Raw genomic sequence first — 15,678 nt, forward strand, 5'->3', positions numbered from 1 at the left:
TTCACAGATCAGGTCTTCCAGCTCGGAAAATAATGGTTGCCGACCTGATCCACACTTGCGCTTTTTAGCATTTCCCTTGTCCACTTGTTCAATGAGGTTACCATACTCTGCTCGCCATTTTCGGACCAATCGGATACTCAACATCTTCTCTTTGCAGAAAGCAGTAAGATTTTGGCCCCAAGAATCTTCCACGATTCCTTTCTTGTACTCCACAGAGTAGCTTTTTCTTTTTGTGCTCATTTCTAGGGGTAAAAAAAAAAAAAAAAAGGAATTGGGGTATCAAGGTGGGGGGAGGGGGATCACTCAAAATGACACAGGGGGGATCAGAGGGGGGAATCAAAATGGCACAGGAGAATCAGAGGGGGGATTACCATTTTAGTAACCCCTTTTGATCCTCCTGTGTCATTTTGATTGTCCACTCTGATCCTCCTGTGTCATTTTAAGTGATCCCCCTCCCCCCACCCCTGTGCCACTGAACACCTTCACCAGACATCCCCCCTACCCCTTTATCAGACATTTACCCCCTGGGGCCTGCCTGGGGACTGTCACTGGGCTTGCTGGGGCCTGGATCTGGGCTGGAGCAGGGTCTGCCACTGACTGAGAACCTTCAGTCATCATGAAGGCGGCCGCGAGCATCAGGTAGTGTCACCAGAGACAGACCAGCACTCACCACCTTCGCCGCATCCCGTCTGCTCTAATCCTCCTGTTCTTATACACGCATCTGCGAAAGTCTCCTCCTCTCTCCTGCCCCGCGCTCACCGCTCGCTCCGACCTTCGCTCCGCCTCCACACAGCAGTGACGTCAGGACTCCGCGTAACGTCACTGATTGCTAGACGCCAGTCGGGGCGGCCCTAGCGACCAGTTTATGGTAAATTAATTTTCATTCTGAGACAGAGCCTGGGGGCCTTATTTTCGGGGGATGCCTTATATTTCACCCAGAAGGAAACCTGTAAGTAGGTCTTATTTTCAGAGGATGTCTTATTTTCGGGGAACACGTTATCTCTAATAAGTATGGTGTTTTGTTTTTTGTTTTTTTTTTTCTTTAAATATATATTTTATTGATTTTTTACAGAGAGGAAGGGCGAGGGATAGTTAGAAACATCGATGAGAGAGAAACATTGATCAGCTGCCTCCAGCATACTCCCTACTGAGGATGTGCCCTCAACCAAGGCACATGCCCTCGACCGGAATTGAACCTGGGACACTTGAATCAGCAGGCCAACGCCCCTTCCACTGAACCAAACCTGTCAGGGCAGTGTTTTGGGTTTTGAATTTTCTAAGCATAAGTACATGGTGGCCAGTGCCTTAACCAAATCTGTATTATATGGTCATTTACAAGGTCTTCCCATCTTACCTAGGGGATTGCTAGCCTTCTTTCCCCTCATAGAACAACTTTTTTTTGCCTTTTAAATCTTATGTATAAAAGTGGTATCATACTCTGATTCCTCTGTCACATTTTTCACTTAAGAACTCTTTTTTTAAAATCTTCATTGTTCAGATTATTACAAGTGTTCCTCTTTTTCTTTCCCCCATAGCTCCCCTCCACCTGATTCCCCACCCCACCCCATGCCCTTACCCCCGCCACTGTCTTCATCCATAGGTGTAAGATTTTTGTCCAATCTCTTCCCACACCCCTCACACCCCCTTCCCCCTGAGAATTGTCAGTCCACTCCCTTTCTGTGTCCCTGATTCTATTATATTCACCAGTCCATTCTGTTCTTCAGATTTTTTATTCACTTGTTGGTAGGTATGTATTTGATGTCATTTTGTTGTTCATAATTTTTATCTTTACCTTTTTCTTCTTCTTCCTCTTCTTAAAGAATACCCTTCAGCATTTCATGTAATCCTGGTTTGGTGGTGATAACTCCTTTAGCTTTTTCTTGTCTGTGAAGCTCTTTATCTGACCTTCAACTCTGAATGATAGCTTTGCTGGGTAGAGTAATCTTGGTTGTAGGTTCTTGCTGTTTATCACTTTGAATATTTCTTGCTACTCCCTTCTGGCCTGCATAGTTTCTGCCAAGAAATCAGCTGACAGTTGTATGGGTACTCCCTTGTAGGTAACTAACCGTTTTTCTCTTGCTGCTTTCAAGATTCTCTCTTTGTCTTTTGCCCTTGGCATTTTAATTATGATGTGTCTTGGTGTGGTCCTCTTTGGATTCCTCTTGTATGGGGTTCTCTGCGCTTCCTGAACTTGTAAGTCTATTTCTTTCACCAGGTAGGGAAAGTTTTCTGTCATTATTTCTTCTAATAGGTTTTCAATTTTTGCTCTCTCTCTTCTTCTGGCACCCCAAAAATTCGGATGTTGGTACGCTTAAAGTTGTCCCAGAGGCTCCTTACACTACCTTCATATTTTTGGATTCTTTTTTCTTTTTGTTTTTCTAGTTGGGTGTTTTTTGTTTCCTCATATTTCACATCTTTGGTTTGATTCTTGGGGTACGTTGATCTACAGTTGAGTTTCTGTATATTCTTTATTTTAGACAGTGTATGCTTAATTTTTGACTGGTCCTTTTCTATTTTTTTGGCATTCTCGTTAAGGTCCTTAAAGGTCTCACTAAGTTCCTCAGCAGTTTTTAGAAGATTCTTGAGTAACCTTATAAATGTGGTCCTGAACTCTATGTCGTCCATTTCTTTCATTCATGACATGTTTCTTTGTCTCCGCATTTTGCTGCTTCCCTGTGTTGATGGAGTGGCTTTGTGTGGTAGGTGACCTATAGGGGCCAGTAGCTCAGCCTCCCCAATCACCTGGGGTGGACACTCTTGGTGCACCCCTATGTGAGCTGAGTGCAAAGTCTTGGTGTAGTTAAGCCTTGATTGCTGTTGGTACACAGGGAGGAATTGACCTCCAGGCCAATTGGCTGTGAGGACCTGCTGTGTCTATAATGGAAGAACTGCTGCGCTGGAGACACGCTTATGGTGCAGGACTTGTTTCAGTGGGGCTTTGGTGCTCACTGAGTCTGCGTCTTGAATGTATCACTTATGGATGTGAGGAGTTGAAATCTGGTGTCTCACACTGACCACTAGGTACACTGGCTTCTGGATCTCCAATGGGGTGCAGGTCAGCTACTGTCTGAGGCCACCCAGCAGGCGCTACAGCAAGAACTACAGTTTTCTCCTCTTTGCTTGGGGTTTGGAGGTTTTGGAGCTATCTGACCCGGGCTGCAAGTTTGCTAGGTTAAGCTGCGATAGGGCAGGCCATTCAAATGCTAAAGCCGCTGCTTGGAGCTTGGGTGGGTTTGTAGGTTGTGTGGGGTGGGGTCTCAGGGTGTCACTAGGCTAGGGCATGGCAAATAGCGATGGCTGCCAGTAAGCTGGCTCTGGGTCTCCTGACCGCGTCCCCATGTCCCATGCCCCAGCACAGTAAACAATTATTCCTGCGTGCAGCCCTGCAAGCAAGCCACCCTCACTTTCCGACCCAATGGCAGACAGTCCAGCTTCTCCCCGTAGGAGTTTGGGTCCCCCGCGTCTTCCCAGAAACTGGAGCTTGTCTCCCTTCGGGTTGAAAAAAGCAGCGCTTCCAGTCGCCCGCCGCCAGCCCGATTCGCGTGCCCCCGTACCTCAGCTTTTCAGCGCTTGTGCACGTCTTAATGCTCTTTTCTCTTTCCTTCTAGTTGTAGAACTTCCACTCAGCCAGCTTTCCCATGGTTCTGGGTGATAGACGTTTTGTCTTTTAGTTGTAGTTTTGAAATTGTTGTGCGAGGCAGCAGTTTAGGTGTTTACCTATGCCGCCATCTTGGATCCTCCTTAAGAACTCTTTCTACAATTCATGTTGAAGTATGGATCTGAAGTTGAAGCACTGTGTGTGTGGTCCATTGTGACTCTCCCACAATTTATTGGTCAATTCTGGTAGTGGAACGTGGGGTTGTTTCCAGGTTTGGGATTTTTGTTGTCCTCATAAACAGTACCACAAATTCATGTATCTGCATGTTTCCTGGCATACATATGCAAAGTGTGTGGGTCTAAATCGTTTGTTTTGCTGGTGGTGTGCATACTTCTAACCTAGTCTCAGAAAACAGTTAATGGCTTTATTGAGTGATACCCAGGATCATATCTATTTTAACCAGATTTAAAATGTCACTAAACTAGAAAGGCTAAACCTAGTTTTGTTTTATGTGTTTATTTCATAATTTTTTTTTTAAATTGGTTATGGAGGAAGGAAGGAGGGTGAGAAACATCTATAGGCTGCCTCCATCATGCTCCCTGACCAGGATCTAACTCGAAACCTAGGTATGTGTTCTGATTGGGAATTGAACCCACCACCTTCTGGTGCACAGCACAATGCTCCAACCAACTAAATTTCTTTTTCTTTTCTTTTCTTTTTTTCACATATATTTAAAGCAATCAACCTAACTCAAGCAGGTATAGTGTTTTTTGAGAAACCTTGTTTCTTGCATTCCTGTTACAATTCTGATTTGAATGGTCTTAACACTCCTCAGCATTGGCTTCTGCAACAGCATTTGCTTGGTATGTTTAGTCTTAATTTATAGAAATGGGAATAAATATCAGGACTGCATTAATAGGCAAAAATGGTATGTGGATTTTTTGAGTATTTAAAGTGAAATTGAGGAGGGGGTTTAATTCTCTTACTTAAATTTATGTGTTCCTCCCCTGCAGTAGAAATATAGTTAGGTTCATTAAAGTCTTAGGAATTTCATTTCTGTCTGTTTTGTGTCAGGGGAATAATACGTGAGGAGGATACACAAAGTTTACTTGGTTAGGCTTGTGGTGAGAAATGCTTGGCCCCGTAGTCCTACCCAAGGATCCCCAGCCCAGTCTTGTAAAGTCGAGGCCATCCTCCTCCTGGCATTAGAGGCTTAAATCCCCTTGTCTCGTCCCATGGTCATCTATTTTCTAAACCAGCACCCTATAGTTGCTTGTCATCCTCTGATCAAAACCCCTACCCCACTCCTTCTTTCCCCACCTTAGTTCTTTAGGGAGCTTTCTCAAGTCCTATTCTTTCAACCTCCAGGCTCTTCCTCAAAGACTCCTTAAAGCCAAGGTGTGGCTATTTATATTCTCCCATATCCCACAAGCCTCCAGGTTGAAGGTGGGTCTGTGCACTCTGATGTTTGCAGCCATGGACAGGCTCATTGGAGGCTCTGCTCATTTCCCTCCCTGTCATCTACTCACCACCGAAATTAAGTGTACACTCTGACACCCAGCTCAGAGTCTTCATCTCCGCTTCCAACACCCAGTATCTGAGTGGACTTGGCTTCAGCGTGGACAGTTTTCCCAGGGCCTTAACCTCTTGTTCCTTGAACTCCATTCTGTCCCTAGACCAGACCCAGCTTGCACCACTTCGAGTCAACAATCACACTTCTAACCACAGCCACCTCTCCTTTATCCCTTACTCTTTCTTGAGACAGAGATCCATCCCCCTCTAACTTTTTTCACTCCTTCATGGCAAAGGCTCTTAAAGATAGTCTTTAAGTATTTTGGTCCCTTCTCAGCCAGTTCCAGTTTCATTTCTACCCTTCAAATCACAGTGAAACTGTCCTTGCTGAGGTCGCCAGTGAATTACATGAAATGAAAGCCAAAAGCTACATTTCAGAAATCATCATGATAATGAAAATAATACCTAGCATTTATGAAATCCTATGCTACCTTATGTAATCCTGACTCCCAGAGGAATTAAGCGATTTACCCAAGATCATACAAGAAGTAATGTCAGTGACCCTTATTACGTCCATCCAACCATGGCCTTTTCTTCCCCAAGTCTCCACGATAGGTGCGGGGAAGGCTCTCACTGTTTTGGGCTTTAACTTTGCAAATACAAACTTTATGGGTTCCCCTCATCAAGTCAGTTTCTTAGTGTTCCTTGGGACTCATTTTGGGCCCATCCTATCTAGTAAAGAGGGAATATGCTAATTGACCATCACTCCATCACAAAATGGCTGCACCCACAGCTGAAGCCAAGTTCCCTTAAGGAGCCTTTATGAGCAATCAACAGGGACCTGAGGCTACACCCTCTCCCGCTCCCGCGGGACTTGACAGGGGACCTGAGGCCATGCCCCCCGCCCTGGTGTCAGGCTGGGGGACCTCAGGCTGTGCCTCCTGCCTTGGCATCAAGCCCGGGGAACCTCAGGCCACGCTCCCCACCTGGTGGGGCTTGACAGGGGACCTCAAGGTGTGCTTCCCATCCTGGTGCTGGGCTAGGGGACCTCAGGCTGCTCCCCCCGCCCCAGCACCAGACCAGGGGACCTGAGGCTGCACCCCCCTGCCTGGCGGGGCTTGACAGGGGAACTCAGGCCGCGCCCCCCACCCCAGCACCAGGCCAGGGGACCTGAGGCTACAGCCCCCTGCCCAATGAGGCTTGACAAGGGTGGGACTGGCTGGGTCTGGATCTAGCCCAGTGGGGGGGGGGGGGGGCAGTGGCCAGGTCTGGGTCTCATGTGACTTTGAGGCGCATGTGGGTGGGCGGGGACTTGACTCTGGGTCCCCTTTTAATGCGCACGAATTTCGTGCACCAGGCCACTAGTCTTTCTATAATTTCTCTGATTCACTCTGGTTCCAGATTCAAATAGTGCCTGTCAGAGATGAACTCACACAGCCCAGCTTCCTAGAATGGTTACAAACACCACAGAATCACATGTGCAGAGGTAGACCACCTCCTACCATCTGTCCCTCCTCTAGTGTTCCAGGAGATGGTCCCGTAGTCCTTTCTATCTTAGCTTTATGTAAGTGTTCCTCATCCCACTCAAGTCAGCAAGAAAGAAATGCTTCTGTGGCTGCTTGTTGCAGTGTGACTTCCAGCTGTTAAAAAGTAAACACCCAGAAGCTCTTTAGCTCTTTGATGAACAATAGGATATTACATAGCTCACTAAAACAGTAAGGTGTATTTCATTAAGTGAAGTGAGGAGTATCTTGTTATAAAGTGACAAAAGTTGCAGAACAGTGTGTGGTTGATCCCAAGAGTTAGGGATCAGTACAGATTTACATTTTCTTTTTCTTTTAATATGTTTTTTCTTGGAAACCGGGTTTTCTTAAAAAACCAGTCCTGAGATATGTTTAGGAAAAAATACTCTACAGTCAAGTCAGTTTAAGAGGGAGATGCTTTATACTGGTTTTCTGACAGAAATTTATAAAATATGTTCACTGATTAAGTACTCTGAAGTCTTGTAGCAAACAAAATAAAATATTTAACTTCACTAAAGCTAGCATTTTCCAAACTCCCTTTATGTTCTGTTTAGATTATGTCCAATTGGTGTTTAGTACAAGATTAATAATGCTCTTTTAAAACAGTCCTTTCATTGCTAATGAAACTCTGAATTACTGATATCAGAAAGGATATATTTTTCAGAATTCTTAGTAGTTCATGCTTCTACTCAATGAAGGAAGTTTATACTATTAATCTTGAGAAACAGACTGATTAGTGCACAGTTTGAATTGTTTGAAAGCTGTTTAATATTGATTATGTTGGCTTTCATGACCCTTTGAAACAACAAGATTTTTCTTGGAGACAAGTTCTTAAACATACAACTTTTCTTCTCCATTAGACCTGCTTACTTTGACTTTTGTATGCCAGTCCATTATCTTACTTTCTTAGGGAGAGGTGAAGGTGAAGTGTAATTGTGTGTGCGTGTGCGCGCATGCATGTGAGGTAATTTATTCAGGCTTGTGGCTGGTGTAAAAGGTTCTGCTGGATCTGCCCCTGGTTCCTGTACTTGGTTAGTTGCATTTTGTGCCTCAGTTTCCTGTGCTTCCAAGTAGCAAATAACGCAGATTCTTTGTCAGAAAACTTCAGTGTTCCTTATTGGGTGCCTGTGACCACAGTACGTGCACCCTGGAATGCCAGGGTTTATATACTTTTGAAAACTGCCTAATTTCCTAGGTATATATTTTGTTTAGTTTTTGTTTTTAACATCTATTGGTTTTTTGGCCCGCCTAAGTCTTTTGGCTATGAAATGTGATTTCTTAGGAAAATATTTTTACCCCTTTCCTGAAAAAAGATTAGAAAGAACCTCTTTGACTTTTCATGAAGTCTGCATAAGATTCTTGACAGTTTTGTGGTGTCTCAGTTATGAGATTAAGGATTTATAGCTTGTAAAGTATATTTCTGAAAATTCAACATTGATAAGCTAGTCTTTTGGGGGCACACCTATATTATATTTTATTCCAATCAGTTTACAATCAGATATTTGCAGTGTTCTTAGTTTTATAAAAATGTCAGGCCTTAAAAAACATTAGCTTTCTTAAATATTGTACTACTAGAGGCCCAGTGCACAAATTCGTGCACCAGTGGGGTACCTTGGCCTGGGCTGTGGGATCAGGCCGAAACTGGCTCTCTGACATCCCCCGAGGGGTCCCAGATTGCAAAAGGGCGCAGGCCAGGCCAAAGGACCCCACAGGTACACTACTGGGGCCTGGGAGGGACGCAGGAGGTTGGCCAGCCAGGGAGAGACCGTGGGAGGGCTCCAGGGCATGTCCGGCTTGTCTTGCTCAGTCCTGATCGGCTGGACCCCAGCAACAAGCTAACCTACCAGTCGGAGCGTCTTCCCCCTGGTGGTCAGTGCACATCATAGTGAGCGGTTGGGAGGTCTTAGCATATCATTAGCATATTACCCTTTGATTGGTTGAATGGATGACCAGACAGCATATTAAGCTTTTATTATATAGGATTGTACATGACCAGGGCCCACCACAGCGCCTGGTACTTATAGTTCCCTACTAAATATTTTCCAAGTAAGTAATATTGGTCACTAAATTTCTGTAACTCTCATAAGTCTGTTTAAACACTGTGTTAAAATATGTATATATTTGTGATGACCAGGATAACATAAAACATTAATAATTGCAACCAAGAAATAAACTTATAGTCTAAAATTTAGTATGTGAAAGAAAGTGTAGAAGAAACAAGATAGAATTTTGTAGAGATTCTAAAGGGGGATTTGGGGCAAGTTCAGATGCTCAGTGGCACTGGTATTTCATTATTTATAAATCCTTTAAAAACATTCTATTTTCATGATCTTTGTACTACAGTTTGTGTAATCTATTTTGCTACTCAGGTATCCTTAATTTGAATGTAAGCAAATATTTCAGTGTTTTCTTTTGTTATTTACAGTTTTTTGTCTTATTAAAGAATCTTTTCCAGTCTTGGCATTAAAACTATCCTCCCTTGTTTTCCTCTAAGACTTTTAATACTTTCATCGGATGTCTATTGCTGTATAACAAAATCACCACACACTTAATGGCTTAAAACAACACACATTGATTATCTCAGAGTTCCTATGGGTATGAATCCATGTGTTAACTGGGTCCTGTGCACAGTCTTTCTTTGACAAGGCTGCCATCAGGTTGCTGGCTAGCACTAGGATCTCATCTGACACTCACCTAGAGAAGCATCTGCTTCCCAGCTCTGTGGTTATTGGCAAGATTCAATTCCTTGTGGGTTCTTGGACTAAAAGCCTTCCTTCTTTTGGCTGAAGACCACCCTCAGTCATGACCACATGGACTTCTCCATATGGCAGTTTACTTCATGAAACCCAGGATGGGAGCGAATCAGTAGAGAAACTACTAACACTAGCGCAATTGGAAGTGACACCTAATCAGCTTCGGTTAGAAGCAAGTCACAGGTCCTTACACCTAAGGGATTACATGAGATCACGAATACCAGGTATAACAGTGGGGTCATTTTAGAGTCTATCTGCCATAGATTTTTGTCTTTTAATATTTCAGGATTTAATCTGCTTTATATTAATTGTTGTGTTGATTCTGGCTTTTTTTCCCCTGTATGAGTAAACCTGTTATTCTAGATCAGTGGTTGGCAAACCGCAGCTCACGAGCCGCATGTGGCCCACAAGCCGCAGTTTGCCGCTCTGTTGACTAATGAGTTTGCCGACCACTGTCCTAGACTGAAAAAATTGAAACTCCTTTCTTCCCCACTACCTTTCCATGCTATTGCTACAACATGTCAGGCATTCTATTTTGTATGAGTCTACTTCTGCTCTCTATTCCGCTGGCAAATTTAATAATGCCACTGACAATACTACAGTATCTTAATTACTATAGTCATTTTGATAGTCTTGAAATCTGGCAAGGGGAGTCTTTTTATTTTCTTTTTCCTTATTATGTCTTAGATTTTCTTAAGCCTTTGTTCTTTTTTTTTTTTTTAAATATATTTTATTGATTTTTTACAGAGAGGAAGGAAGAGGGATAGATAGTCAGAAACATCGATGAGAGAGAAACATCGATCAGCTGCCTCCTGCACACCTCCTACTGGGGATGTGCCCGCAACCAAGTTACATGCCCTTGACCGGAATCGAACCTGGGACCTTTCAGTCCGCAGGCTGACGCTCTATCCACTGAGCCAAACCGGTTTTGGCTTAAGCCTTTGTTCTTAAATATGCATTTTAGACTTAGTTTGCACAGTTTCTCAAAGCTAAGGAATGAAGAACAATACATGTTAATTGTAAATGTGTTAAATCAATTTTGGGAGAATTGACCTCTTTACATTAATTAGTCCCTGTTCATGAGCATGGTATGTCTCTCCTATATAATACTTTGATAGATGTCTCTGAGCACTTTATATTGTTATTACAATAGATGACATTTATTGTTAATTATATATTCTAACTGTTGTGAGTTATATACAAAATACAATTGATTTTTGTGTATTTATATTGTATCAGGACCTTATTCGTTCTTCTTACTAATTTAATAATTTACCTGTAAATTCTTTTTGAAATACATGGTTTTACAACTGTAAAAACAAAATATATTCTTTCATTTATTTATGCAAACCATTAATTGAACTTAGTCCTGGGCTCTGAACTAGGTTCTCAAGTTACTGTGGTGAACGGGAGAGAACGGCATCTGTGCCTGGGACCCTTCTTACCAGTGAAGTGAGACTGATGCATAGAATCATGACCTTGAATAATAGTTAAGAAGGGAAAGTCCTGTGAAGTGGGCAAACCTGACCTGGCTGGGAGCTCCCTAGTAAGTCTGACCTTGCTGGAAGTATACTGGAAAACAACTTGATGAAGAGGGAGAAGAACTTTCCAGGCAGAAACAGCAGCAAATGCAAAGATCCTCGGAGTGGGGGGAGACCAGAGTGCCCAAGAAAGGGAGGAGTCTGTGCTGTACCGAGGGGATGAGGGGAGTTTGGTAAGAGGTAAGAAGAGGTAGAAAAGCTCTGATGGTGCTGCAGTAAGAATTTCTCTGCTTCCAACTACTTTGCCCCCTTCTGCCCCTCATTACTCTCAGGATAACAATCTCATCAGATCTGCAGTCTTAGACTCAGCTGCTATGTGAGGAATACATGGGGAAGTGATAGGTTTCTGATTTGTGGAGAATGGAGACGGACCAGAGCCTGAGTTCAACTGTAGACCTGTTGGGCTTGAGACATCAGCAGATGTTACTGAGGCAGTTGGATAGAGACAGGCCTGGAGTTCAGAGAAGAAATCTGGGCTGGAGAATTTAAGTGGTAATTTCCACTTAGGGGACAATTAAGTGCCAGAGAAGAGAGTGTAGGTTTAAATAGGTGATGCTATCAGGTGGTAGTAGCACCCATCCAAAACACCCCAATGACTATTAGGTGGGGTGTTGGTATTATCTTCCCAAAATAGATGAAAGGAAACTCAGATTGAAATTATATTTAGGAAACATTTGCTGAGTTGTTAGTTTCCTTAAAATTTGAGGGAATTCTTGTTGGGCATTTTTCTGTTCCACATTCGAACATGGGACAGAAGGACTGTCAGCTAATTTCTCAAAAGAAATGTTGCAGGCCAGAAGGGAGTGGCAAGAAATATTCAAGCTGCTGTGTGAGGAATACATGGGGAAGTGATAGGTTTCTGTGGATATATGACATAAAATACATTCAGGATCAGGAATACTATTGTGCCTTCATAAAATGTTAAGTTCATTAGCTTAGATGACAAATAGTAGAGATGATTTAGGTTTCAGTAGTTCGGACTTAATCCATAAACATGACCTACTATGCCCAGGTTTACGAAGAGCTGTAATGCCACTGAGAATGCGGGATGTAGTGAGTTACATGCTGGGCTAACTCAAACTTGCCCTGGCAGTTTGACAACCTGTTCTTATTGTACCAGACACCATTTATCTACCAACGACATCATTTTCTGGCGCCATCACAATAATTCGGTGTTTATTAACACGAGAAGTAGTAGTTTAAAAACCTCCATATTGTGATGTGATGTACATAGATGATTCTTAAAGTATGACTATAATGTGCTATATTGAGAAGTACTGTCTTAATACAATATTGCATAGCAAAGTCCCTTTATCTGTTGTTCCAAGATCCTGGAACATTATAAAGTGTATTTTGCAGTAGCTTTGGACACTTAGAGATAATAGCAATTACCGTTTGTTAAATGTTTTATATGAATTAACTTAAACTTAACAAACTATTTAGGAAAATGATTTGCCCCACTTTGCAGACTAGGAAATGGCGACATGGAGAAGTGAGAAGTTAAGTTACCCAAGACCAATACCTAGCAGGTGTGGGGCTGAGCTTCAAATCCAGGTCTCTGGATTCAGAGTACATTTTAAATTTTGCTCAGCCTTGCCAAATTGCCTTCTACTAACTTGTGAAGAGTGAATTTTTTTTTCCTATTTATAAGCTATTTGTGTTTCTCTTTTTTGGGTGTGTTTCTCTTTTTTGGGGAGTTTCCTTTGTTGTTGTTTTTTCCTTTGAGTTTCTCTTTCTAGTTGTTATACAGGTCAAGAAATATAGTTGAAGTTTGGTACTTATAGAAGACAAAAAAAAAAGGCAACATGCTAGTTGTCCCTATGCAAGTTTTACTCAGCTTTTTCTGTGGGCATATTTCTTTTCTTTTTTAAATGTTTGTTGTTAAGAATATTACAGATGTCCCCTCTTTTTCCCCCCCATTGCCCCGCTCTGCCTGGGTCTCAGCCCACCCTAGGCTTTCACCACCCTATTGTCTTATGTCCATTGGTAATGCATATATGCACATAAGTCCTTTGGTTAATCTCCCCTCCCCCTTCCCTCTGAGATTCATCAATCTGTTCCATGTTTCCATGCCTCTGGTTCTATTTTATTAATCAGTTTATTTTGTTAATTAGATTCCTTGTTCATTTATTTTGATTTTTAGATTTAATTGTTGATAGATATGTATTTATTGCCATTTTATTGTTCACATTTTTGTCTTTTTTCTTCTCCCTCCTCCTCCTCCTAAAGCAGGGGTGGGCAAACTTTTTGACTCGAGGGCCACAATGGGTTCTTAAACTGGACCAGAAGGCCGGAACAAAAGCATGGATGGAGTGTTTGTGTGAACTAATATAAATTCAAAGTAAAGGAGCGGAGGGGAGAGCAAGAGAACCCTCCGCTCTTTTGGCTCCGCGGGCTGGATAGAACAGCCGACCGGGCCGGATCCGGCCCGCGGGCCGTAGTTTGCTCACGGCTGTCCTAAAGAATACCCTTTAACATTTCATGTACTATTGGTTTGGTGGTGATGAACTCCTTTAGCTTTTTCTTCTCTGTGAAGCTCTTTATCTGACCTTCAACTCTGAATGATAGCTTTGCTGGGTAGAGTAATCTTGGTTGTAGGTCCTTGCTCTTTATCACTTTGAATATTTCTTGCCACTCCCTTCTGGCCTGCAACATTTCTTTTGAGAAATTAGCTGACAGTCTTTTGGGCACACCATTGCTTTTCTCTTGCTGCTTTTAAGATTCTCTTTTTGTCTTTAATCCTTATTTTAATTAGGATGTGTCTTGGTGTGGGCCTCTTTGGGTTCATATTGTTTGGGACTCTCAGCGCTTCCTGGACTTAGAAGTCTGTTTCTTTCACCAGGTAGGGGAAGTTTTCTGTCACTATTTTTTCAAATAGGTTTTCAATTTCTTGTTTCCTCTCTTCTCCTTCTGGCCAAGTTACTGTGGTGAACGGGAGGGTAAGAATAAGCATATTGCTATGCACATATATAATAGAAGTGCTTCCACATACAAAGATAAATAATCTCTGGATTACCATGGTGCCTGCTAATGCTTGCAGACTATTTCTGTCAGTGTGTGAGTATTTTAATACCTCCCCGGAGTATTGAAAAAGAATTAATTCTTTTCATTTCTTCCTCAGGTTTGCCTGCGATGAGATTTCATTCTCTACAGTTAAAGGACATCCTTTCTGAGCTCTGTGAATAAATTTGGAATGATACTGTATATTTTCATCTAATGGAGGATTAGCTGTACTTTGAATAAGGATTGCTGTACTGGACAACTTCAGAATATTACTCACAATGTCATCGAACAGGAGTCAGAATCCTCATGGACTGAAGCAGATTGGCCTTGACCAGATCTGGGATGACCTCAGAGCCGGAATCCAGCAGGTGTACACCAGACAGAGTATGGCAAAGTCCAGATACATGGAGCTCTACACGTATCCTGCCGCCTGCATTGAGAGCTATTTGCTAATTTTTAGCTTTAAAAATTAACTCACTCTTAAGTCTTTTGAACAGAGGTGAAATTGGCTGGTTGGTAGTCTAAAGCTGTGCTGTTCAGTACAGTGGCTACAAGCTACACACATGGCTATATTTCAAGTCATTTAAATTATGTAATTAAAAAATTTAGTTTTGCCCTAACCGGTTTGGCTCAGTGGATAGAGCGTCGGCCTGCGGACTGAAGGGTCCCAAGTTTAATTCCGGTCAAGGGCATGTATCTTGGTTGCAGGCACATCCCCAGTAGGGGGTGTGCAGGAGACAGCTGATCAATGTTTCTCTCTCATTGATGTTTCTAACTCTATCCCTCTCTCTTCCTCTCTGTAAAAAATCAATAAAATATATTTTTTAAAAAATCAATAAAAAATATATTTTTAAAAATTTAGTTTTTATGTAGCAGTAGCGGCATTTTTTAAAATGTTCTTATTGATTTTAGAGAGAGGGATAGAGAAATAGAAGCATCAGTGAGAGAGAGATGACAGAGAAACATTGATCTACTACCTCCTACACAACCCCCCATGGGGAATCAAGCCTACAACCTGGGCATGTGCCCTGACCAGGAAAGAAACCAGTGACCTCTTGGTTCATGGGTTGATGCTCAACCATGGAGCCACACTGGCCAGGTACAGTAGCTGTATTTCAAGTGCTCTGTAGATAGATAGTAGACTACTTCCCTCATGGCAGAAAGTGTTGTTGGACAGCGCTGTGTGCGGGGGTGGGAGGTGGTTTCCATGTTACTTGTGGCTGCCTTCATGCTATAGATGGAGCAGAGTTGGATAGTTGCATCAGAAATGGTCTGGTCCACAAAGCTGACAACATTTACTCTCTGGCCCTGTATGGGAAAAGTTTGCTGACCCCCATCTAAAGGGTTACCACACAGAGCAAAAGTTCTACTTTATGCTCTGTTTTTACAAACATGGTATTTTAAAAAAGGATTTCACTCATTCATTTTGTAGTGCATGTGTGCAAGGGATTATGCGGTGTGCTATGGAGATTATGTGGGGTGGGGGGTAAAAGATGTAGCTTTCATTCTTCATTATATATCCAGGGATAGATTATTTAACTTGTCATTTCTTGATGCCATTAAAGTAAAAGAAATTGAAATATAAGCTGACTTACTAGAGAGCAGATTGCTACTGATTTGCTGGTTCTAGGAGTTTAAAGTTTCTAGTGTAATGGGTATTTAAGTTTGTCATTAATATGTATCAATGATTATCAGACTTGGTTACATGATATTCCAGTATTCTGCTAATATTTTAGAACCTTAAAAAT

At 42.3% G+C, this 15,678-nt stretch overlaps 1 protein-coding gene across 3 annotated transcripts in view; it reads left to right on the top strand.

Moving 5' to 3' along the window:
- The window catches only part of CUL1 (cullin 1), a 100,810-nt gene that overhangs the window by 24,206 nt on the left and 60,926 nt on the right, over positions 1 to 15,678 (top strand). For all 3 annotated transcript variants that reach the window (XM_080663691.1, XM_080663690.1, XM_080663689.1), the window contains exon 2: positions 14,049 to 14,348. In XM_080663691.1, coding sequence (XP_080519817.1) covers positions 14,209 to 14,348 — 140 coding nt within the window. In that variant the 5' untranslated portion in view covers positions 14,049 to 14,208. The remainder of the gene's footprint in view (positions 1 to 14,048; positions 14,349 to 15,678) is intronic.

This window comes from Plecotus auritus (genome assembly GCF_963455305.1).
Source record: "Plecotus auritus genome assembly, chromosome: 4".
Taxonomy (NCBI): Eukaryota; Metazoa; Chordata; class Mammalia; order Chiroptera; family Vespertilionidae; genus Plecotus; species Plecotus auritus.